This window comes from Phyllobates terribilis, unplaced genomic scaffold (assembly GCF_046119375.1).
Source record: "Phyllobates terribilis strain yellow unplaced genomic scaffold, ASM4611937v1 Scaffold_3__8_contigs__length_932513732, whole genome shotgun sequence".
Classification (NCBI taxonomy): Eukaryota; Metazoa; Chordata; class Amphibia; order Anura; family Dendrobatidae; genus Phyllobates; species Phyllobates terribilis.
The window spans coordinates 621,994,434-622,020,637 of NW_027362763.1; the positions used below are offsets into that span (position 1 = coordinate 621,994,434).

The 26,204-nt window shown below is 44.1% G+C and overlaps 1 protein-coding gene across 1 annotated transcript in view; it reads right to left on the bottom strand.

Annotated features, from left to right (window-relative positions):
* The window catches only part of SNX9 (sorting nexin 9), a 270,467-nt gene that overhangs the window by 1,472 nt on the left and 242,791 nt on the right, over positions 1 to 26,204 (bottom strand). The window contains exons 13-17 of the mRNA XM_073671526.1: positions 25,129 to 25,206; positions 19,976 to 20,052; positions 19,609 to 19,698; positions 10,703 to 10,817; positions 5,282 to 5,373 (exon numbers count right to left, since the gene is read on the bottom strand). Coding sequence (XP_073527627.1) covers positions 5,282 to 5,373; positions 10,703 to 10,817; positions 19,609 to 19,698; positions 19,976 to 20,052; positions 25,129 to 25,206 — 452 coding nt within the window. The remainder of the gene's footprint in view (positions 1 to 5,281; positions 5,374 to 10,702; positions 10,818 to 19,608; positions 19,699 to 19,975; positions 20,053 to 25,128; positions 25,207 to 26,204) is intronic.

Genomic DNA, 26,204 nt, shown 5'->3' on the forward strand with positions numbered 1-26,204 from the left:
CCTTTCTGCTACCCTGAAAGCCACAAATGGGGACTGGGCTTTCCTCCACTGACTGGTCATAAACATATCCTCTAACAGAGTTCTTTTAACATCTAACCTATGTAATCTTTCCTCCCCTGGATTCCTAGGGTTATTACAAAAGGAGGACAGGATGATTTCTTGGCTCCGATGGAACTTTAAGGCTACCTTAGGAAGGTAGGCCGGATCAGTCCTCAGTATAACCCTATCCTCAAATATCTGAGTATAAGGAGGGCATTTGGACAGGACCTGTATATCGCTCACCCTGCAGGCTGATGTAATGGATTAAGGGTAAGGAACTTAGCCGACAACTCCTGGAGAGGTTCAAATGGGTCATTGGTTAATGTTTCTAGTACCAGATTTAGATCCCGTGGGGGAACTTTTGGGATTGTGACTGATCTGGACCTACCACAGAATTTTATGAATCGTGACGCCCACTTATTGGCCGTGAGATTACAGTTGTACAACGTGCCTAAAGGCTGATATCTGAACCTTGAGGGTACTACTCGTTAATCCTAGTTCAAACCCTGACTGTAGGAATTCTAGAATGAGACCCATTGGAGCTTTTTCCCCTAGAGGCTGCCCTGAAAATTCTAGAAATTTTTTCCACGTCCTACTGTAAATCCTTGTTGTTATCTGGTTCCTACTTTTTAACAAGGTGGAGACTAACCCTTGTCAGAAACCTTTTCGACTCAGTATTGCCCTTTCAAATTCCACGCTGCTAGATGGAAGCCCTTCACTTGAGTGTCGCCTTGAGCAAGAAGGTCTGGGATATCCGTCAGGATCCATGGATCTGACACTGACATTGTCCTTAAAAGGGAAAATCATGGTCTTTTTGGGCAGAACAGAGCAATCAATCATCCTCACCTGATCCTCCCTGATTTTTTTCACGACTGTTGGAATCATCGCTATCGGAGGGAAGGCGTAAACAATCCTGAAGTTCCAGGGGATCTGAAGGGCATCTATTGAATATGGATATTCTCTGAGGTTTAGTGAACAGAATTTGTTTACTTTTCTGTTTGTCAGAAAATAGGTCCATTTCTGGCAACCCCCATGCGAGAGCTATCTGCTGAAAGGCCCGAGTGTTCAAAGACCATTATCCCTGTTGCGGCTCAGGAAGTCTGCCTTGGTATTTTTTACCCACTTTATATGCAGCGCAGTAAGTGAGAAAAGGTATTGTTCTGCCAGCTGGAATTGTTTGTTTGCTGCCATCATTAGGAAGTGTGACCTTGTTTCCCCCTGGTGATTGATATACACCTCTGTCTTCCCTTGGTAGTCTCTGACATGACTCACATGACTTGGAGGAGGCGAACAAGAAGGAAGAGATGAAAGCATTTCAGAGGTCTTCCACAGCCCTTTCAGGTTTGACACCTGATCTCTCTCTCTCTCTCTCAGAGCTGACCAGGCCCCCTGAATCGTATGTGCCCCCCAACCTGAGTTGCTTGCATCGGTTTTAAGTATGTCTTTTACCAGCCTTACCCATTGGAACCCTGACGTTAAGTTTGCTCTGGCTGCCCACCATGAGAGGGAGTTTCTGACATCTAAACAAAGTTTCACCTTCCCTTCTGAATATCTTTTTAGCAATCTTTGCGCAGACAGAATCTCCCACTGAAGCTGTCTAATGTGGAGCTGCGCCCATCTCACAGCTGGGATGCATGATTGCAGGGATAATAACATGGACATTGCCTTCCATTTTTGGAAGACTTCTCGCTGTTGAGGCAAGCTTTACTATTTTGTCTACGGGTAGAAAACAAGTTTGAAGTTTGGAATTTATGACCAGGCCTAGGAAAGACTGTATCCTCACTGGTGTTAGTCTTGACTTGAGTGTTCACCATCCAGCCAAGATCTTCTAATACGACTCTCACATCTCTTAACTGTGATGCGCAGTGTGCTTTCGATCTTCCCACTATGAGGAAGTCATCCAGTTAAAGGACGATAATGGTGTTCCAAGTGCGAAGATATGCAGTCATCTCCGATATTAATATAATATAATAATGGTGAAAAGCCTCGAAGCCACTGACAACCCGAATGAAAGGGCTCCAAACTGATCATGTTCGATTTTCCCTTGAACGTACAGGGCTACTCTCAGGTACCTTTGATGGTCTGGATGAATTGGGATGTGGTAATAAGCATCCTTTAAATCGATGACTGACATGAAACAGTTGTGATATAGCAGTTTTATGGCAGTCTTCACCGATTCCATCTTGAAGGTGAGATTTTTTTTACCCACCGGTTGAGGTTTTTGAGATTGATTATGGTTCTGAAATAACCATCCAGTTTTTTTTTTTATCAGAAAAAAGGGGGAATTAAATCCCCTTCCCTTTTCTCCCTCCGGGATCTCGCACAGAACCTGCTTTTTTATCAGGCCGAAGAACTCTCTCTAGTGCTAACTGTTCTTCTGGTGACTTCCTGTGGGGTGTTACTATGAAAGTTTGACGCAGCGGCTTATAAAATTATATTTCCAGACCTTCCCTTACTATATCCGGAACCCAGGAACTGGGGAAAGATATTCTCCCAAGCCTGAATGAGGAGGAAAAAACCTTCCCCCTACTGGTAGCCCAGCGTCATTTTGAGGACTTTTTGGAAGTTGAAGAGGGACCGCCGAACATCAATCGGTCCTCCTTTCTACCTTTAAACTCCCACTTTCTTCTTCCTCAGGAGGACAACCCCTATTAAAATTTTTTCCTCTGAAAGGAAGTCTTCCTCGTGTCACTTTGTGAACCCGGGAAAGCCTTCCTTTTGTCACATGCTTTTTCTAAGATAAAAATTGCCCATTACATGGTGTAGTGCATAGTCTATTTTGACTGCAAATCTCCCAAACAGCCCTTGAGCCACAAGGCCCATCTTGCAGCATTAGATAACTCGGGCGGTACAGGTTCCAGCAATCGCCAGCTTCAGACACCCTGCTGCTGCCTCCCAAGTGTGCTATATAGATATCCATCAGCTTTCTTATCTAAAGGATCTCTAAGCATCCCAGAATCCTCAAAGGGTAGAGATGATCTCTTGGATGATTTAGATACTGCCCCATCAATCCTAGGGACCTTATCCTACGATATTTCTGAGGGCTTTTCTTTAAAGGAGAACGAAAGGATATCTCCTTTTTGAGGATGATTTTTTTTCCACTCTTTATTAATGAGCGCTTGGATTTTATCATTAACCGGAAAGGTTCGCAGTTTCTTCTCCTCCAACCCGCCGAACATCACATCTTCAAGGAATCTAGATTCTTTTTCATCTTTTAGGCCCATTGTCGATCTTATGACTTTCACTAGCCTATCAGTTTCGTCTGCCAGAATGCATGATCTGCACCCCCATGTCACTGTCCGAGGAGGAGGAGGACTCACTACGGTATTCTCCCTCTGATCGTGGAGAATCGTTAGAATCTATGGGCAGCACGGTGGCTCAGTGGTAAGCACTGCAGCCCTGCAACGCTGGGGTCTTGGTTTCAAATCCCACCAAGTACAACATCTGCAAGGAGTTTGTTTGTTCTCCCCGTGTTTGCGTGGGTTTCCTCCGGGTTCTCTGGTTTCCTCCCACACTCCAAAGACATACTGATAGGGAATCTAGATTGTGAGCCCCAATGGGGACAGTGCTCATGTCTGTAAAGCGCTGTGAAATTAATGGCGCTATATAGGTGAGTAAAATAAATAAATCAGTGGAGACTTCCCTAGGTCTTTTCTTCCCTTTTATTAATAGTGTTTTTAGGGAGCCATCCACCTCAGCCCTGATAGTGGACCTAAGGCTTGCTGTAAAATTTGGGGTGTCTTCACTGATTGTTTTGTGGATACAGTCTGAACAGAGATTCTGAAGCCAGTCCACTGCTAGAGGGGTTTTACATAGGGCACACGCTCTATTCCTCTTCTTAGCACTAACTGCTTTTTTAGGCTTCTAGTGATATAAACACAGGACAAGGGACCTATTAAAAAATGGTGACATTCTTGAAGATCACTCACCACCCTCTGACACTTTGAGGGTACCAGATTCAGAGGCTGTTCTGGGATCCTTATGACATCACCTCTGGACACCAAGGAGTCCTGTGACCTTTCACTCATCTGGCTGGGACAGCTGCCGCCCCTGACACTTGAATTGATGCCCCCTTTAGCATGACCAAGCTGGTGGTGAGCTGTAGGTGATTTCTGCTGCTAATCCTCCATGACAGAGGTGAGCTTGAGCTTAAGCGCTTGATTATATGGACTGTTACCCTATTTAAGGGAAGTCCACCGCGCTAGTCCCCGGTTCCGCCTCCTACGGCCCAGTTGATTGCCTCCTCCCTCTCCACAAGCCCCAAACCAGGACGCGCTGTTATCCTTGTGAATACCGACCAGCGTTTTTGCCCAGGGTGCCACCATCATCTTCCGGCACGCCCCCTCTGACGTCACTCGGGCACGCCCATCCCCAGCATGCCTTGCGCCCGTGACATCAGCAGAGCAGCTAGCATGCTGCATGGTAGATGTTCAGGGAGAGGAGGGAGTGCCAAGGACAGGAAACCAACTGAAGCGGGGGAGAGGTGCCACCCTTTTATTTCAAAAGTTTTCCTGTAGTTGGTGGGCGGATCCCTCTCTCAGGTGTGCTGTCATGGGTGAAAATAAAAAATGGCTTTATTTTGGCCCAACTCTGGCAGTGCAAATATTCTGAAACTTTTGGCATTTTCACACTAGTTTCTCCCAGCTACGCCAAAATGTACGGAGCTGGGTGTTGCATCGATGTGACAGGGCTTGGTGGGTTTTCTAACATGGTGCACATAGGCGCAAGCCACTCATCAGATGCTCCCGATTCATGAACAGATGTACACCTCTTCATGAATCAGGAGCGCCTCACTCCACCATGCCCCTTCATCAAGATCGGCAAGAAAATCACCAATCTTCATGAATCAGGGCCCTAGACTTCTAGTGTATATTGCCCCTATAAAATTGCACCTAGAGTTTTTGAATTGCATTGCTCCATTTTGCAGAAAATTAAGTGTACTTAAATTTAAAAATGAAGGTGCTTTGTACACCCTTGATGTGTCGGAGCGCTGCAGGGCATAGTTAAATTTGCAGGTTTTGCACGCCCCTGCCTCCCTCATTGATGACTGACAGCGCGTTAGGCAAGCCACCACTGTAAACCGAACATGGAGGACACATTGTTAACACGAGTACACAGAATAATCAAGTACCACCAAAATACTCTGAAATGTACCCTTTAAGACTGGCACTCTCCTTGGCCATGCAACTGACAGTACATTAGCAGATGATAATTTACAAGGACAATAAAGTGCAAATCTTACCGTTTCGTAAAACTCTATCTGCTGTTCCAAGTACAGACGAATGACGCTGTTATAATCATAAATTCGATTGGAGTGAAAATGATTCATTTCCGCTGTAGGCAAAACAAAACACAGGAAGTAGAAAGTAACTTATGCACACACACACACACACACACATATATATATAAGCATATTAGTTTGATGGCCGCTGGACATGTCCTTGAGTGGAAATATGTATCGCTGAGGATGGTAGCTTCGGAGATGTAAAACCGGGAAAGCATGCTCCAGCACGTTTAGTGCTGAGAGGGTTAATAGGGCATATCCGGGTGTCACGGTATATCAGAGGTGACACACAGTTGCCCTGCAGTTGGTTGCAGGAGATCTCTACGTTTGGCATTACAGACATCTTCTTAGAGGCTGTCTCTAAGACCCAGCGGCTACCTCCCTCTGGCTAAATAGCTCCCTGGCCTGGGTATAGAAATACCTGGTGTGTCTGAGAGGGAGGGATATTCATTACTAATTGTGAAGCTTTAGCAAGAGCAGTACTTCGTCCTCTCTGGAGCTTGAGGCCGTGTGCACATTTGTCTGGAGTCATCTAAAGCTAAAAATCCCCCCTGTTTGTCTACCTTTGTTGTCTATGGAGTTTAGTGGAGATCGACTAGTGCTCATCTCCTCCCATCCCTAGCCTTAGCCATACGAAAGGGAAAGTCTGGGCGAGGCACCCATGCGGCGATTGGTGAAGAGCCAATATAGGGACGGTAGTTGAGACAGGGTGACACTAGACCAGACTAGGAGGTCTTTCCTTTCCTTAGAGTCTGGGCTTCCTTTCCCTCTTTCCTTTGTGTTGCACTAAGTCGTTCACACACCTGGTGTGACATTATTGCCATCCGAGCACGTTTTGAAAGAGGGGGGAAAAAAACAAAAACAAAAAAACCCTGACTTTTTTTTTTCTCTGTGTGCTTTTGGGCGTGAACCTTTTTTTTCCCCTTTCTCCTTTGGTATGGGTTCAGTTGCAGAGGCTGCAAAGGCTGTCTCTGGAGGTGAATGACCTCCACGGCGAGGTATAGCAGCAGCATCAGCGGCTACAGGTTGCCAATATGGGGTTCTCTGCAGGTAGGCCTGCAGAGTCTGAAACCAAGGTTGCCCTCCCGGACAGGTCTTCTGGAGGTAGGGACACGCATTTTGTATTTAAGGAGGCCTGAAAATTGTATTTTAAACTTAGTCCCTATTCCTCTGGAAAGAGGAAAATTGTGTTGCACTAAGTCTTTCACACACCTGGCGTGACACAGGGCCGGTTTTTACGAGCAGTCATAAGAGACGGGAGGGCTTGGCTGCTGACATATCCCCACCCCAGGGCATGTGTACAAAATGGAGACAGAGTGTCTCATTCAGTGTCTGTGGCTGGAGGTGTGGAGACCTCCAGCGTGTATGTGCTAAAAGACACTGACTGTGATCGGGCGAACCTGCAGTAGTATATGGAGTGTTCATTTTCCTGTTTTGTTACTTTGTGCCGGACAAGGCTGTATTTTGTTTACTTTGAAAGTGCGGTTTATGAAGCACGAATAAACCTGCCTTGGACATTTTAAAGAAACAGTATCCTGTGCCTACCTCTAATGCGGCTGAGTGAGTACAAAACCCTACAATATATTAATATATATATATTATTGTGGTAGATCACTCACTCAGCTGCACACGGAGGTGGACACAGGTACGCTGTCTCTTTAAAACTTCTGGTTGGATTATTAACATGCAACATAAACCAATACTGAGCCAATAAAAGAAAACAAGGCCCTTCGGGCTAAACAGGAAAGCAAAGCAAAACGGTAACACAAAAGCACAGTCTTTGTGGTAGCAGGGATCCGTCTGCTCAGAGTTCAGCAACGCCACATGGTTCAGGCTAGCACCACACAAACAGCTCTGGAGTTCCTCTCTCCAGACCTACTGAACACTGAATGCCTCAGCAGGCCGAGTATTTAAACCCCAGACCACACCCTGGGGTGGAGATATGGTGAATGGCCTCCTGCCCGTACTATGGCCATTCACATAAAACTGGCCCATTGAAATATGGCTGATTAACCCTCTCAGCACATACCATGCAGGAGAAGAGTTCCAGTTTCACATGACCGAAACTAACAGCCTCAGTGAAACATATCTCTGCTCCGACACTCTGACAGTGACTTTGTCACAATATATTATATACAGTGGGTACGGAAAGTATTCAGACCCCTTTAAATTTTTGACTGTTTCATTGCAGCCATTTACAGTTAGGTCCATATATATTTGGACGGAGACAACATTTTTCTAATTTTGGTTCTAGACATTATCACAATGAATTTTAAACAAAACAATTCAGATGCAGTTGAAGTTCAGACTTTCAGCTTTCATTTGAAGGTATCCACATTAAAATTGGATGAAGGGTTTAGGAGTTACAGCTCCTTAACATGTGACACCCTGTTTTTAAAGGGACCAAAAGTAATTGGACAATTGACTCCAAGGCTATTTCATGGACAGGTGTGGGCAATCCCTTCGTTATGTCATTCTCAATTAAGCAGATAAAAGGCCTGGAGTTGATTTGAGGTGTGGTGCTTGCATTTGGAAGGTTTTGCTGTGAAGTAAACATGCGGTCAAAGGCGCTCTCCATGCAGGTGAAACAAGCCATTCTTAAGCTACAAAAACAGAAAAAACCCATCTGAGAAATTGCTACAATATTAGGAGTGGCAAAATCTACAGTTTGGTACATCCTGAGAAAGAAAGAACGCACTGGTGAACTCATCAATGCAAAAAGACCTGGGCGCCCACGGAAGACAACAGTTGTGGATGATCGCAGAATAATCTCCATGGTGAAGAGAAACCCCTACACAAGAGCCAACCAAGTGAACAACACTCTCCAGGAGGTAGGCGTATCAATATCCAAATCTACCATAAAGAGAAGACTGCATGAAAGTAAATACAGAGGGTTCACTGCACGGTGCAAGCCACTCATAAGCATCTAGAATAAAAAGGCTCGACTGGAGTTTGCTACAAAAACATCTAAAAAAGCCAGCACAGTTCTGGAAGAACATTCTTTAGACAGATGAAACCAAGATCAACCTCTACCAGAATGATGGAAAGAGAAAAGTATGGCGAAGGCGTGGTACAGCTCATGATCCAAAGCATACCACATCATCTGTAAAACACGGCGGAGGCAGTGTGATGGCTTGGGCATGCATGGCTGCCAATGGCACTGGGTCACTAGTGTTTATTGATGATGTGATACAGGACAGAAGTAGCCGAATTAATTCTGATGTATTCAGAGTCATACTGTGTGCTCAGATACAGCCAAACTGATTGGTGATCTTTTCATACTACAGATGGACAATGACCCAAAACAAAGCCAAAGCAACCCAGAAGTTTATTAAAGCAAATAAGTGGAATATTCTTGATTGGCCAAGTCAGTCACCTGATCTCAACCCAATTGAGCATGCATTTCACTTGTTAAAGACTAAACTTCAGACAGAAAGGCCCACAAACAAACAGCAACTGAAAACCACTGCAGTGAAGGCCTGGCAGAGCATCAAAAAGGAGGAAACACAGCGTCTGGTGATGTCCATGAGTTCAAGACTTCAGGCAGTCATTGCCAACAAAGGGTTTTCAACCAAGTACTAGAAATTAAATAATTGTAAATAAAATGTTCATCTGTCCAATTACTTTTGGTCCCTTTAAAAACAGGGTGGCACATGTTAAGGAGCTGAAACTCCTAAACCCTTCATCCAATTTTAATGTGGATACCCTCAAATGAAAGCTGAAAGTCTGAACTTCAACTGCATCTGAATTGCTTCGATTAAAATTCATTGTGGTAATGTCTAGAACCAAAATTAGAAAAATGTTGTCTCTGTGCAAATATATATGGACAGTTAGCTGTAGTAAATTCTAAAAAGTTCATTTTTTTTCTCATTGAAGGACACTCTGCACCCCATCTTGACTGAAAAAAAACAGAAATGTAGAAATTTTTGCAAATTTATTAAAAAAGAAAAACTGAAATATCACATGGTCGTAAGTATTCAGACCCTTTGCTCAGTATTGAGTAGAAGCACCCTTTTGAGCTAGTGCAGCTATAAGTCTTCTTGGGAAAGATGCAACAAGTTTTTCACACCTGGATTTGGGGATCCTCTGCCATTCTTCCTTGCAGATCCTCTCCAGTTCCGTCAGGTTGGATGGTGAACGTTGGTGGCCAGCCATTTTCATGTCTCTCCAGAGATGCTCAATTGGGTTTAGATCAGGGCTCTGGCTGGGCCAGTCAAGAATGGTCACAGAGTTGTTCTGAAGCCACTCCTTTGTTATTTTATCTGTGTGCTTAGGGTCATTGTCTTGTTCGAAGGTGAACCTTCAGCCAAGTCTGAGGTCCAGAGCACTCTGGAAGAGGTTTTCATCCAGGATATCACTGTATGTGACTGCACTCATGTTTCCTTCAATTGCAACCAGTCGTCCTGTCCCTGCAGCTGAAAAACACCCCCATAACATGATGCTGCCACCATGTTTCACTGTTGGGATTGTTTTGGGCAGGTGATGAGCAGTGCCTGGTTTTCTCCACACATACCGCTTAGAATTATCACCAAACAGTTCTATCTTCGTCTCATCAGACCAGAGAATCTTATTTCTCATAGTCTGGGAGTCCTTCATGTGTTTCTGAGCAAGCTCTATGCGGGCTTTCATATGTCTTGCACGGAGGAGAGGCTTCCGTCGGGCCACTGTGCCATAAAGAGCCGACTGGTGGAGTTGACTTTGTGGAACTTTCTCCCATCTCCCTACTGCATCTCTGGAGCTCAGCCACAGTGATCTTGGGGTTCTTCTTTAACTCTCTCACCAAGGCCCTTCTCCCAGGATTGCGCAGCTTGATTGGACGGCCAGGTCTAGGAAAACTTCTGGTGGTCCCAAACGTATTCTAGTTAGGGATTATGGAGGCCACTGTGCTTTTAGGAACCTTGAGTACTGCAGAAATTCTTTTGTAACCTTGGCCAGATCTGTGCCTTCCCACAATTCTGTCTCTGAGCTCCTTGGGCAGTTCCTTTGAGCTCATGATTCTCATTTGGTCTGACATGCACTGTGAGCTGTGAGGTGTGTGCCTTTCCAAATTAAGTACTATTAAGTACTTTAAACACACCTGGACTCCAATGAAGGAGTAGAACCATCTCAAGGAGGATCACAAGGAAATGGACAGCATCTGACTTAAATATGAGTGTCTGAGCAAAGGGTCTGAATACTTATGACCATGTGATATTTCAGTTTTTCTTTCTTAATAAATTTGCAAAAATTTCTACATATCTGTTTTTCTAGAATTTACCAAATGGCTGCAATGAAACAAAGCGTGAAAAATTTAAAGGGGTCTTAATACTTTCCGTACCTAATGTGTACACACACACATACACACACACACATATACACACACACGCACGCACGCATTACCTTGAAGTGCAAATGACATTGTGCTCACTCTCTTCCCCATGTTTACTTTGTCCTGCTGTGTAATTTTACTAGTAGCCACCAATTTATCACTTTCCTTTACTTTTTCAATGGCTGCCTGCAATATTAAAAGAAAGCAAAACCTTTTTAAGAGCAGACTTGCATGTGCAATAACTGTATAAGTTTAGCTGCATATACATTGAAAGATAACAATGAATGAGCATGGTTAAAAATGATAGTTTCACAATTGGCCACCTGTTTACACAGCAAGATAATCACCTGATGACAGAGAAGTACAAAAAATAATCATGCCGAGACTATGGTTGCCTCTGCAAACTGAGCAATTTAGTATAGATTGCTTTATGCGCATTGTTTACTTTGATTTACTGATCGATGGTCATATGTCACTGGTGGGTCCATGTAAACTGACCCTTATACTGATTTTTAGGATGTGGTACATGGTGTTTCTGGATTCTTTGTAGTTAAGTCATTTGAAGAGATATTCCAGACTAAATATTACTGGGTACTTCTGTCTAAATAAAAGAACTAACAAACTAACACAAGTTACACCTATTTAAAGGAGTTCTCAAAAAATATAGTAAAATGGCCTCCATCACATAGTTCAAATGGCAGCCCGCCCTAGTTTTGTGTTAAGACTGGTCACAGCCTGAGTAGACACAGAGACCTGCTTCTCAACTGACTGAAGACCTAACCACACATACAAGAGATCTAAGCACACATACCAGTTAGCTGCTGGAGAGGGGACTATGACTTCAGAAAAAAAAAAATCTCTTCAGCAGAAACAATACAATGGATTATTTCTCCAGCCTCAGTCCTTCATTTATTTATTGATTTTTTTATTCTCCTGTCACATACTTCTCTGGCAGCGAAGGAATTTGTGCTTACTATACAGCTCCTCTGCCAGTTGAAAAACAGGTCTCAGGAACTGTTTCTTCAGACTGCAGCCCGTCCTGACAAGAGAGTAGGACAAGCTACTGTTTGAACTATGTGAGGGGGGACATTATTACATTCTTGGAGATCCCTTTTAAAATCAAGAGACTCTTAACAACTTTGTATCTGCAAAATTATATTGCATAAATATAGTTTTGCAGATTTTTTTCTATGGGCTACGATTGTCTCACGACAAAAGGTGGTGTATGTCACAGTTTAAAAAAAGTACCTATTAATATATATGTTACTGTAACTTCAGAATAAGCTTTCCTATGTGTATACAATGGGAATAACATTACTTTTGGCGGTTATAGGACTTGTATCCTGCATTTTCATATGTCATCATCTCTGCGTGCTCACTTGCCACGGAGATACCATGACAGAGAGAGAGGTTAGAAGACCGCGGTTTTTGGTTTCACGAACTCCTGCACTGGTTAGAAGTACGTCACCATCTTATTAAACAGTGCAGGGTTTTTCCTTTCTTGCGGTGCAAGAGTTAATCTGTTCAGTTGAGGCTCCTGGAGCTTTCCTTCTTGGCGTCTCAGCTGTTCAGTGTTGGCCACTCATGCTCTCCTCCGGTACTCCGGTATTGCCATTGTTAGTTCTTGCTCCTTGGTTCTGGAGTTATCGGTTTAGTTCGTGGTTGGAGTTGGCGTTTGGAGTTTTGTTCAGGAGACTGTTGCTTTGAGTTTGTTTGTGTGCACATCCTCATCCTCTCCTATTTAAATTATCTTTGCTTTCCCCTACTCTGGGTGGTGGAGGGGACAGATAAGGGTTGATATAGGAGCATAGCAAGGCAAGTGAACCCGGTGTTTTCACCTTCAGGAGTAATCAGGAAGACAGGGATAGACTAGGGCGCCTCTAGTTCTAGGGACCTGGTTAGCGCCCATAGTCACTGCGTTACACTCACTTTTTAATTTACAATTGATGATGAGCTAGTGGTTGTATACTACCTGCTATCAAGTATCCTACACACAGCACAAACAGAAAAGATGGATGCCTGCTCTCCATTCATTAGCTAGCACACATTCAGAAGCAGCAGAGGCATGGGGAAAATTATGCAGTTATACAGATCAGTGTAGTCGTGAATCCTGCGCTGGGATAAAATACATGAAACTGCAGCATGATCTGCGTTTCTCTGCCTGTACTTTTTTTTACTGTTCTCCTTTCTCTTCCTCCAGCAATTTCCAAGGACTTCAATATGCTCAGTTACCGCACACCTCAGGGTACCCGCAGTCCATCTCTTGTTTTGAACAAGATAGATTTGTGCTGTTTTTACGAGTGGATGATGAATTCAGGAGGCAGGAAAGGAAGGAAAAAGTGGCTCGTAAGTGGAGAAAGAAGCAGATTTCTTTAATAGAGTATATTACAAAGTTTCTTATATTTGCTTGTTCTATTGATTTATGCAAATTGTTAACACAAGTATACACAAGTGCATCTCACTAAATTAGAATATCATCAAAAAGTTAATTTATTTCAGTTCTTCAATACAAAAAGTTAAACTCATTATATAGAGTCATTACAAACAGAGATCTATTTCAAGTGTCTATTTCTGTTAATGTTGATTATGGCTTACAGCCAATTAAAACACAAAAGTCATTAATTTAAGTAAATTAGAATAATTTGTAAAAGCTTGAAAAATGATAGAACAATCTGAAATGTTGACCTACTGAACTTTATGTTCAGTAAATGAACTCAATACTTGGTCGGGGCTCCTTTTGCATCAATTACTGCATCAATGTGGCGTGGCATGGAGGTGATCAGCCTGTGACACTGCTGAGGTGTTATGGAAGCCCAGGTTGCTTTGATAGCAGCCTTCAGCTTGTCTGCATTGTTGGGTCTGGTGTCTCATCTTACTCTTGACAATACCTGTAACATACCTGGCGGCGTCCTTACATAGTGGTCCATCCCCCACTGTGCAAGAGCGCGCACTTGATTTCCAGTCCAGACTATCACTTTGGCTTCTTTCCATACTGTCTGCTTTGCTCTGCTCTGGCTGCTTAGGGCGGCGCCCGCTGAACTTCCTGTTTCTTGTAGCTGCTGCAGACACACCCCTAATGCGTCCTCAGCCTATTGCTGTCTGTCACCTGGTATTTAAACCAGCTCCTCCTTGGAATCCATGCCTGAGCACCTTGTTCTGTCAGTTGGCTTCTTGTCACTTTTGTGCCAGGTCCTGTCTATGTTTCTAGCCTTGCGGTATCAGTTCCCGTGTCTGAACTGTGTCCTGTCTGTGTACTCTAGCCAGCTGTCTATCTGCCTTCCTGGAGGCTGTATTTCCAGGCCTGTCTGAACACGCTCCTAGCCTGTTCGTCTCGCCCTCTGGGGGCCGCATACCCAGACTCGCTCCTGTATTTGTTGCAGTACAGTTCCTGTCTGAACTGTCTCCTAGCTTCCTACCTGTTTTGTCTTTATGTCCGTTTGTTCCCTTTTTCTGCAGTGTCTGAACCAGCACTTGGCTTTACCTAGGCTCGTTCCTGCATTTGGTTGCAGTAACTGTTCTTGTCTGAACTGTCTCCTAGCTTCTTACCCGTTTTGTCTTTATGTCCGTATGCTCCCTTTTTCTGTAGAGTCTGAACCTGCACCTAACTTCTACTCATTGTCATTGTACTTCCGTTTGTGAGTTGGAGTCCTTTCGCTACTTCTTTGCAAGTACCTTGTGTGTATCTGGTTCTGCCTTTCTTTTCCAGTCTGTTCCGTGTGAACAGAGCCCTGTCCCCTTTGCTTTATCTTTGTTTACCGCTTCGGTGATTTCTCTCTGTCCTGTCTTACTTACCGCTTCGGCAGTTCCTGCCCGCTCAGCCTTGTCCACCGCGTCTGCGGTTTCGCTATGCTCAGCCGTGTCTACCGAGTCTGCGGTTTCGCTCTGCTCAGCCTTGTCTACCGCGTCTGCGGTTTCACTATGCTCAGCCGTGTCTACCGCGTCTGCGGTTTCGCTCTGCTCAGCCTTTTCTACCACGTCTGCGGTTTTGCTCTGCTCAGCCTTGTCCACCGCGTCTGCGGTTTTGCTCTGCTCAGCCTTGTCCACCGCGCCCGTGGTTTTGCTCTGCTCGGCCTTGTCCACCACGTCTGCGGTTTTGCTCTGCTCGGCCTTGTACACCGCATCTGCGGTTTTGCTCTGCTCGGCCTTGTCTACCGTACCTGCTGTTTCGCTTTGCTCTGCTTGATTACCGCATCTGCGGCTCTGAACCCGTCTCCCAGTCTGTACTGGACCCTATCCAGCCTGCACTCTAGCCTGCTTTTTCCTGTATTCCCCAGTGTGGGTCAACAGCCGTGTCCGGGGTCTGACCTGGAGTGGCACCTGGTCCCTCTGCTCGGTTCCTCCCTGGTGCACTGGCGTCGTATGCGGTTGTGCGACCTTGGTCGGATCGGGCAGATACTTAGTTAAGCCCCTCCAGGCACTCTCCGGTTCATGGCACAGTGGAATCACTAATCACGCACACGCCAGTCAGTCCGGGCGTGTGCATTACAATACCTCATAGGTTCTCGATGGGGTTGAGGTCAGGCGAGTTTGTTGGCCAATCAAGCACAGTGAAATTGTTGTTTTTAAACAAGGGATATAGGCTTATAGGATTAGGGAAGCAATGGATCCTTACCCGGTTTGGGTATCACTACGATAACTGCTTCTCTCATTGAGAGGGGCAGAATGCCTTCCCTGGCTGCCTCCTGGAAGGTGCACAGCAATTGAGGTAGTAATATATCCCCAAATTTCTTGTATATTTCCATAGGGAACCCGTCCAACCCTGGTGATTTATTATTGGCCACTGAAGCTGTGGCCATTTGTAACTCCTCTAATTACAGGGGACTATTTAAGTATTTTTTATCTGCTTCTGACATAGCTGGAAGATCAATCCCCTCCAAATAAGTCAGGATTTGTTCTCTGCTAAACCCTGTTTTGGTTCTGTATAAGTCCTGATAAAATTCTCTGAAAGTATTTGATATTTGATCTGGCTGATTAACCATTGCACCTTCCTTATTTTTTAAAGCGCCTATAAAGGATGTCCCTATTTGAGCCCTTGCAATCATAGCCAGTAAATGCCCTGCCTTTTCCCCTTCTTCATAAAAATGTGTTTGGGAAAATAGTCGCTTATTCTTGGCCTTCTCCCTAATGTGTGTGGAGTATGCCTCCTGCGCCTCTTTCCAGGTCATTAGGTCCTCCTCTGTACCTGATCGGACAAATTTATTTTCCGTGAGTTTAACGCTGTCTTGCAAGAATTCCCCAAATTGGTTAGTTTTAGTCTTGGATCTATTTCTAGCTTGTATCAGGACTCCCCTCAGACAGGCCTTCATAGCGTCCCATAGGGAGTTCTGTATCACAGAGCCATTATTTTCTATAAAATAGTTTTGAACAGCTGATGTAATCAAATTTATGTCTATGATTTGCAACCAAAAGGGATTCATGGACCATCTAGTAAGGGTAGCTTCCAATCTGGGTAAAAGACATTGGCTCATCATCAGGGGTGAGTGGTCCGACAGTACTCTAGGTAAATATTCCACCCTTTCCACTAAAGGGAGAATGTGTTCTGTTCCCAGTACTAAATCTATGCGGGAGAGGGTGTTATGTGATTTAGAGTAGCAGGAGAATTGTTGTGTTTTGGGATATTTAAGACGCCATATATCAGTCAAGGATAACTATGACAGAAGCTCACCAAACTTAGTTATGGGGGGTAGCCTCTGTAGCTGTGTCTGATCTGAATCTATCCCAGTATGGGTGTACAATATTGTTAAAATCTCCCATGCATAGCACAGGGACCCCCGGTACTTTGTCTATGAGTGATGCAATTTCCTTCATAATATTATTATAGGGAGGGGGAATGTAGACTGCCACTAGTAATAATTCTTTGGTGAAAAGGTAGAATGAAAACTATGGCTGATCCATGAACGCTTCAGGGCCACTATATTACTTTTTTCTAGATGCGTTTCCTGCAGACATACCACTGCTGGTGAATTTCCCCGTATATATTCCATGACAGCCGTCCTCTTTAAGGGGTCTCCCAACCCTCTCACGTTCCAAGAAAGTTATTTTACTTGGTTAGCCATTAGGATATAACGCATAGTGGATGGACAGGATACGTATGACAAGCGTTAACATAACTCAGATTCCCAAATACAAGGCTATGATAATACCCCTTTTTCCATACAAGATCACTGTAATCCATACAGGTGGCAGAACTGCGCAGCACAATCTATAAACATACAACTTACAAAAACATACAAACAGAAAAATACCGATCCATCCAGAAAAATCAGATGGATGGGGGTACCAGTCCAACTCGCATCCGCACATGAAGCAAACGAGCAACCTACTAAGAGAGAAAAATAAACGTTTCTTGGGAGCCTGCCATTTTAGGATAATAGACAGAATATCCATTTTCCACTGGGCCGTGGGTTACTTGGTAAGAATTATGACTCCAACAGTCAATCAGATATCTTCTGATGGCACATGACTTAAGTTATACGTCTTCATTCAACGTTGTGGGTTCTGGCGAAGTTGCTGTTCATTTAGATCAAGCCAGCGGAGTGCTTCCTTAGGATTTTCAAAAAAGGAGATCGCTCCCAGGGCTGCCACTCTGAGTTTCGCCGGGTAAAGCATGGAATATGGTAATTGTAGCTGGCGTAGCCGGCGTTTCACATCCACAAATTGTGCCCTGCGTTTTGACACTTCAATGGAGTAGTCAGGGAAAAAGGACACCTTTTGGCCATTGACGGAGATGCCCCCTTTATCACGAGCTGCCTTAAGGATGTTGTCACGGTCCTTATAGTGGAGCAGCTTCATTAAGACTGGCCGTGGCGGGGCTCCGGGTAACAGCCGAGTAGGAACTCTGTGCGCCCTTTCCACAGCAAATAGAGGGGTCAGGTGTTCTGCCCCAAACAAGGAGAGCAGCCATTTCTCAAAATACTCAGTAGGGTTATTGCTCTCGGTTTTTTCAGGGATGCCAATCACCCTTATATTATTCCGCCTGAGTCTGTTCTCCAGATCGTCAATCTGTTGGTCATGTCTGTGATTGTCACTGATAATTTGAGGCTGTTTATCCTCCAAATCACCAATTCTCCTCTCAGCTGCTGTGGTGTGATCTGTTACTTTCTGCAGCCCCTGTCTCATATAGGAAAGTTCTTCCTTAATCTCACCCATTTGATTACTAAGTGAGGACAGGACAGATCCATACTGTGTAACCACCATGAAAACATCCTTAATTGTAGGGTCTTCTGTCTGCTGGGTTTTGAGAGTGCTGAAGGGGTTAACCTCTGGCCGAAGCTGGGGGCTGCTATCTGAGGTGTCAGTATTATCAGTATTGTCACATTCTCCTGAAAGATTAGCCATCTCCCTCATCTGTATCTGCACTGTATTACTCAAGGGGGCTGCTCTGTTTGTCCTAGAATAACTCACTGCAGTGTTCATGGAAGTAGACTTGCCTGGTGCATCTAGGGATGTGGAAAGCTTTGGCTTCTCGGCGCCATCTTGAGACTGTCTGTCTGCTCCTGCAGTCACCTCACGGAGCCTTCTGCCTGCTTTCCCAGCCATAAAAAAACGCCTCTGTTGTGCACCATGGTTACAGGAGCTCAGAGGGAGATGTTATCTTTGGTTTTATTACTATTTAGGGCCCAGTGGAGACTTCTACAGGCTATTGCTCCTGGAGCTGATCTGTCCTGCGACCGCTCACATGTCCAGCCAAGCCACGCCCCAGATTCTAGGTAATTTTTATCATGCAATGAACAATATAAACACAAATCCCGAAAAACAATGGTGGAATAGCATCTCGTTTGGAATTTATTTCCTCTTTTTCAGTACATTGCATAATAAATTGGAAGGTATTACTTGTACCGCAAAAAAAACAAACCCTTATGTGGCTATGTTAACAGAAAAATTAAAGAAGTTATGGTTTCTGGAAGAGTGGGAGGGAAAGATGCAAAAATAAAAATAAAAATTGGCAGCGGAGGCAAAAGGGTTTCTTTAAGAAATATTTTCATTCATATGGTTTAGTTGTTTGCTTTATATATGTGATATCATCTAAAAGAGAGGACTTTAATTTATACATAGATTAAAAGGTATGTAAATTCTTTATCCTACCAAGAATAATACAATTTAGTATTATTTAGGCAGATTACATTTTTTAAAGTATCAATGAAATATCATAATTTCAGTTCATCACAGTAGGTTCTCTTCTGTAAAATATTTTGGACTGTCAACATTTAACAGTAACATATTTCTTTGCGCTGGTAATGGCCAAGAAGAACTGTGCAATGCTTGTGCATAATTTTCTATGTACTTTTAATTTACATATTAAATATATAGGAGATTAAGCTAATGAGGACATGGAAGTGACCATTTATGAGCCATTTACTGAGTGCTTGTAACCATTAAGAAAACCAGTGGTAGAAGATGGTTTATCAGGCATCATATATTCCAAGTTTAATACTGGATATTACACAAATTATTATATATTTTTAGAAATTACACTTACAGTTAAAGGTGCCACCAAAACTAAATTATACTAATTATCACTGAAATAATATTAATGGGGTTGTCCGGTCAAAATCGATAAGTCTGCAGTCACTCTGCGTGACTGAAGACTAATGAATCCCCCTAGCGCGCCCCATGTGTGCTGCATGGATTCGCCGGTTTCCAACCCAGTAACGGAGGGTATGTATGTGATATTCATACTCCTGGCCAGTGGGCGTGGCCTTGGTTCCATGCATTGTATGGAGCAAGGCTGCGCCCTCGTCGGCTACGTCACTACAAGTCTATGGAGCGAGGCCACGCCCACTAGATGGGCCCCGGCCGGAGTACGTATAACTTGTATATACCCCCCGATCCTGGATCAGAAATCGGTGAATCCCCGGAGCGCACAATGCATGCTTGGGGGGTTCATAAGTCTGTGGTCATACAGAGTGACTGCAGACTTAACAATTTGGACCTGACAACCCCTTTAAAGAATAAAAAATATATTGTAAAAAAAAACCTTGTGAGCAGAGATAATATCAGGAAAGCAGCTCAAAAAGCCCTTGTACTCATGATTGGTTTCCATCAGGTAGTGAAGATCTTTTTTTGGCTGAAAAGACAAACCATGAAACAAATGAAAAAATGCACAGAAAAAAAGAAAATTGAGCATTTCAAGTCACTTAAAGACCATAGACAGACACACACACAAAATAAAACCCCAAAAAGTCACCAATGCTTTATTCCATTATATACCAGTACAGGAAATTCTGCATGGATGCTTTCACTGAGCACATGCAAAATGATGCAAATCAATATTCTAATTTTATTACGGAATTATAAATAGCAGGTGCCAAGTGACTTGAGCCCAAGTGTTTTTGCTACTTTACCTGCTCTTCCACCAGGTTGGCTATTGCTTCATATGTTTTCCCAGCCTCTGTTATAGCGCTGTTTAAATCAGTTTCACCTATGGAACAAAAAAGACATGTACCATAATTTGAAACTCTGAAAATAAACTAGTTGAATAAGTTCACTCAGGGTTTAAAATGCTGCAGTAATTTCACATGGAACTGCACACAAAAAGTACACTGAAAAATACAGTAACATGCAAACTGGTAAGGCTTTAAAGGGGTTGTCAGGGCAAAATATAAATTTGCCCACGGAACAGGATATGTAAAAACTAATAAGTTCAGCCCTACAAACCTATCGGTGCCCACCTGGATCCAAAGCAGGTCACACCATTGTCTGCGCAGAGACAAGAAGTGGCGATGTCACGAACCCACATGCCGCCGGACAACTGCTGCTAGGATTGTCTGCATTGGCCGGGTGACTTGTGGTAGAGCGTCACTGGATGCTTTTTGATGACACATTGCACCAACACTGTACGCGTTATCATAAAACATGCAGTTAAGTGCTGCTCAAGTCACCTGAATGCTGCAGCCAATCACAGGCCGCGGAGGTCTGGTGCCTAATGTAATGGTGAGATCATCACTTATTGTCTTGCCCAGACCACAGAGTGGCCTGCGCTGGATAAAGGTGTGTGATGGTAGGTGAGTAACACAGAGTTGTTTTTACCATTTTACATACAAGGTCCCCTGGGAAAAGTTTTATTTTGGTTGAACAACCCCTTTGACAAATCGCATCCATATGCTGCAGACGTTTTCTTGCAATTTAAATTTTTTAACTCCACACCATGTCATTTTCTGTTAAGGAAAGAGTAAGATTTTGCTGTGGATTTTTTCCTCCTCAATGGAAACTAAAAATTTGCAATCAAATCCTACTCCTGCAGACTTTGATGCAGAAATATTAGTGCATCTTCAGCAAAAACTGCAGGTGTGGAAAATTGCACAAAGTTAAAATACAAAACTATAAACTCACTGTACCAAAACTCTGCTGATTCTGTGCTGAGGATTACCTAGCTGCAGGTGTCATATGAGACGGCAAGTCATCATTGGAGTTGAAAAAGCAGAGACCAGAGGGGACTAGGGAAGTTCTGGCAAGGAAGCACCAGAAGAATGGGAGGGAGAGCATACCAATTATCTTTGATTTGGTGTGGATTAGCTGCTGCAGCCAAGAACAGCTAGGGCCGCTATCAGGGCACTACTGCCCTTACTGCTGTATGGGGCCCGGTGAACAGCAGTAAAGAGTGGGGGCCCGGTCTGTGGTCTCCCCTTTTGTGCTTCTGCTCAATGGGCCCAGGGGTATCGCGTGCTGGCATGCCGCTGCCGGCGTTCACCTCTTCTGTGACATGCTGGAGACAGTGCGTATGCAATGCCGCCAGGATGCTAGTCCGATATAAGTATGAAAAACTTAAAAAAAAAATATATATATATAGAATTAATTTAATGGTCTTGGGGGGTGGGGAGAGCACATGATGAACTGGCAGTGGGGGTGGGGAGAGCACATGGTGAACTGGGAGTGGGGACAGCACATGATGAACTGGGAGTGGAAAGCATACAATGTACTGGGAGTGTAGAGACCATATGATGAACTGGGAGAGCACATGATGAACTGGGAGTGGGGAGAGCACATGATGAACTGGGAGTGGGGAGAGCACATGATGAACTGGGAGTGGGGAGAGCACATGATGAACTGGGAGTGGGGAGAGCACATGATGAACTGGGAGTGGAAAGCATACAATGAACTGGGAGTGGGGAGAGCACATGATGAACTGGGAGTGGAAAGCATACGATGAACTGGGAGTGGGGGGTGGGGTGAGCATACGATGAACTGGGAGTGGGGGGTGGGGTGAGCACATGATGAACTGGGAGTGGGGGGTGGGGTGAGCACATGATGAACTGGGAGTGGGGAGAGCACATGATGAACTGGGAGTGGGGAGAGCACATGATGAACTGGGAGTGGAAAGCATACAATGTACTGGGAGTGTAGAGACCATATGATGAACTGGGAGAGCATACGATGAACTGGGAGTGGGGGGTGGGGAGAGCACATGATGAACTGGGAGTGGGGAGAGCACATGATGAACTGGGAGTGGGGAGAGCACATGATGAACTGGGAGTGGGGAGAGCACATGATGAACTGGGAGTGGGGAGAGCACATGATGAACTGGGAGTGGGGAGAGCACATGATGAACTGGGAGTGGGGAGAGCACATGATGAACTGGGAGTGGGGAGAGCACATGATGAACTGGGAGTGGGGAGAGCACATGATGAACTGGGAGTGGGGAGAGCACATGATGAACTGGGAGTGGGGAGAGCACATGATGAACTGGGAGTGGGGAGAGCACATGATGAACTGGGAGTGGGGAGAGCACATGATGAACTGGGAGTGGGGAGAGCACATGATGAACTGGGAGTGGGGAGAGCACATGATGAACTGGGAGTGGGGAGAGCACATGATGAACTGGGAGTGGGGAGAGCACATGATAAACTGGGAGTGGGGAGAGCACATGATGAACTGGGAGTGGGGAGAGCACATGATGAACTGGGAGTGGGGAGAGCACATGATGAACTGGGAGTGGGGAGAGCACATGATGAACTGGGAGTGGGGAGAGCACATGATGAACTGGGAGTGGGGAGAGCACATGATGAACTGGAAGTGGGGAGAGCACATGATGAACTGGAAGTGGGGAGAGCACATGATGAACTGGAAGTGGGGAGAGCACATGATGAACTGGAAGTGGGGAGAGCACATGATGAACTGGAAGTGGGGAGAGCACATGATGAACTGGAAGTGGGGAGAGCACATGATGAACTGGGAGTGGGGAGAGCACATGATGAACTGGGAGTGGGGAGAGCTCATGGTGAACTGGGAGTGGGGAGAGCCAATTATGAACTGAGAGTAGGGGGAGCACATGGTGAACTGGGAGTGGAGAGAGCACATGGTGAACTGGGAGTGGAGAGAGCACATGGTGAACTGGGAGTGGAGAGAGCACATGATGAACTGGAAGTGGGGAGAGCTCATGATGAACTGGGAGTGGGGAGAACACATGATGAACTGGAAGTGGGGAGAGCACATGATGAATTGGGAGAGAAAATGAATTGAGAGTGGAGGATGGGGTGACCAAATAATGAATTGAGGGTGGGGAGGCGCAAATAATGATGACTTGAGGGTGGGGAGAGCAAATGATAATGAATTGGGGTGGGGGACAACAAATGATGAAGTGGGGAGACTAAATGATGAAGTGGGAGAGACTAAATGATGAAGTGGGGGAGACTAAATGATGACGTGGGGGTAGGAGAGTGAGAGGACATGACAAAATGAATTGGGGCGGAGGGGGCATGTAAATATAATGAATTGGCAGAGGGGGGCGTTAAGGATGACGGAGTGTGACAGGTAATGAATTGGGGGAAAGAGTACAGGTGCTAATTAATTTATATATTTATTAGGTGAGGAAAGTGGCTATTTATAGTTGGTGGGGACACAGTGATTGGATTACATTTGATATTTGGAATGGTGGGTTGCATAATAACTAATTATATATTAATGGTGGGTGCACATCTGTATTCAGCTGCGTATTGTAGAAGTTGGGGAATGTGCTCTAGATAACTGTGCTATTTTATGCAGAGACGAGTCCTGGCTGGAGGAGTGATGGCGGTCTGCACTGGATGAAGAAGAAAAGCGAAGATGAAGGACTTCAACTAGAGACGTCACTGGTGAGTCAGTGTGTTATCTACACACTGACACTATATACTATGTACAGAGCTCCTGTGTATAATGTCACTGGTGATCACTGTATTACCTGTACACTGACACTATACACAGAGCTCCTGTTTATAATGTCACTGGTGATCACTGTATTACCTGAACACTGATACTGTGTACTATGTACAGAGCTCCTGTGTATAATGGCACTTATGGTAATATTAGTATAGTTTTTTTTATTAATGATCAGTATTGTAGTATCCGGTCACTATTTGGTGGCAATATGTGGTCTGGTCACGGTGTGGAGGTATTTGTTCCTTGTATGTGGTATTATTAAGTCACTATTTGGTGGTAATATGTGGTCTGGTCATGGTGTGGTGGTATTTGTTCCTTGTTTATGATATTATTCGGTCACTATGTGGTGGTAATATGTGGTCCGGCCATGGTGTGACAGTATTTGTCCCTTGTATGTGATACTATTGTTCATTTTAAAAAATGTATGTGACACATTCCCTTAAAGAAAAATAAATAAAAATGTACCTAAAAAGTGTACTGGATATTTTAAGATATGTTTAATAGGTTAGAGTAGAGTAGGGCTCGGCCAGAAGAGTCTACTTTGTTGTGGCAGTGGCTTAGAAAATCTTTTGCCCAAAAGAAGAGCTGATGGCTATGTATGTGATATGGTGTTTGATGGGAACTGTTAAATGTGTTATTGGTGAGGATGTGGGGCAGAAGTGGAGTTTTTCCAAGAGTGGGTGGTGGGACAGTGGAAGGTTCGAGTGGTGGAGGCGGATCTGGGGTGGAGTCTCAAGGGGGCCCGGAAATTTAGCCAGTATGGGGCCCTGAAATTCCTGGCGGCGGCCCTGAGTCTGGCCCATGGAAACTTACATGTAAACATCATGAACAGATGGAGATATCGTGCCCAATTTCATTAAGGTTTGTATTTTGCACGCCACTTAATGAATTAGGCACACCTTATAAAACTGGTGAGTGCCTCCACCAGAAATGTACCTCCAGTCAGGGAATGAAGTATGGTAAATTTTGATGAATTAGATGGACAGGCCTCACCATGTCTCCCCGCTTTGGCAAAGAATGCCAGATCTTGCGTAAAAACACCAAGTGTGGGAAAACGCTTGTGAAATTTTGAGTTAAACAAAATTTTGAAGGTGTTTTTCCCAGCCAGTTTTGCCAAAAATGGCAAAGCACGGTGAAGCCCGCTAATCTACTTAATGAATCGGCCATTTGCTTACAGTCAATTTACTAGCATTAAAAAAGACAAAAAAAAAATCAATGTCTATACAATAGAAACCCATAATGGTCAATTATATAAATATTGTTTTAATGTCTTGATAATTTATTTTCACAGGTTTTCTTATTTAGAACCCCCCGCAAATAATAAAGTATAACCTTGAACATATTATTCATGTGCAGGAAATACCTTGGTAACCACTAGAGCTGAAAACTAGCGACAAATTCTGCAATGCTTTTCCAATCTTCTGATACTCTTTGGGTAAAGCTATAAAAACAACAAATAAATTATCATTATAAAAATGTTTTATTTTTGTAATATTTTATATTGGCTATAATATGTCTCTCATGGTGCATTTAAACAAACTTTAAATAAGAAAAAATATATATCTAAAAAATAAAATTAATAAAATGTTAATAAGTTAAAATGTAATGGTTATTTTTACATTTTATAACATTCTATATTCCAGTCCAAGTTTTCCAAAACCAGAAAACCCCTTTGATTGCTACATTTTATTTTTCTCATCCTCGCATTTAAAAAGAGTCATAACAATTTTATTTCATTATGGATGTAGTTATATAAGGGGTTGTTTTCTAGCAAAAAAAAGGTGTAATTTTAAATTTTTATACATAAAAATGTATAATGACAACTTCTGCTGAAAGAAAACAACCTCTCATATATGTACATGTATATATTGAACCCGTTCTACGCCTGGGTGGCGAGAATTTTTATTGGTATATGCTCCCTCATCTTGATCCATGCTCCCCCACCCTGGTCCCCAATCCTGTTATGTGCTCCCCCATCCTCGTCCGTGCTCCCCCCATCCCGCGCCCCCATCCTGTTATAAGTTGCCCCCATCCTCCATCAATTAAAGAAATAAAACACTCCAACTCACCTTTCCATCGCTCCCCTGCAGCGTGTCGCCTGTGTTATTTTAATAAAAAGGCCGGCATAGTGCGATATCCGGCGCCATTTTAGTGAAGACACATTTGCAGAGTCCAGTGCCTACGCATACCGCGATCTCCGGCGCCACACTCCTCTTACCTCTTCACCTGTAACGGCTGGATGCGTTCTGTCTGGGGCCAGACTGCGCAGGCGCATCGCGTTTTGCACAGTCTATAGAGGCTTCGGACAGATAGACATATCCCTGATTATATTATAGATACAACCCCTGGCAAAAATTATGGAATCACCGAGCTCGGAGGATGTTCATTCAGTTGTTTATTGTAGTTTAAAAAAAGCAGATCACCGACATGGCACAAAAC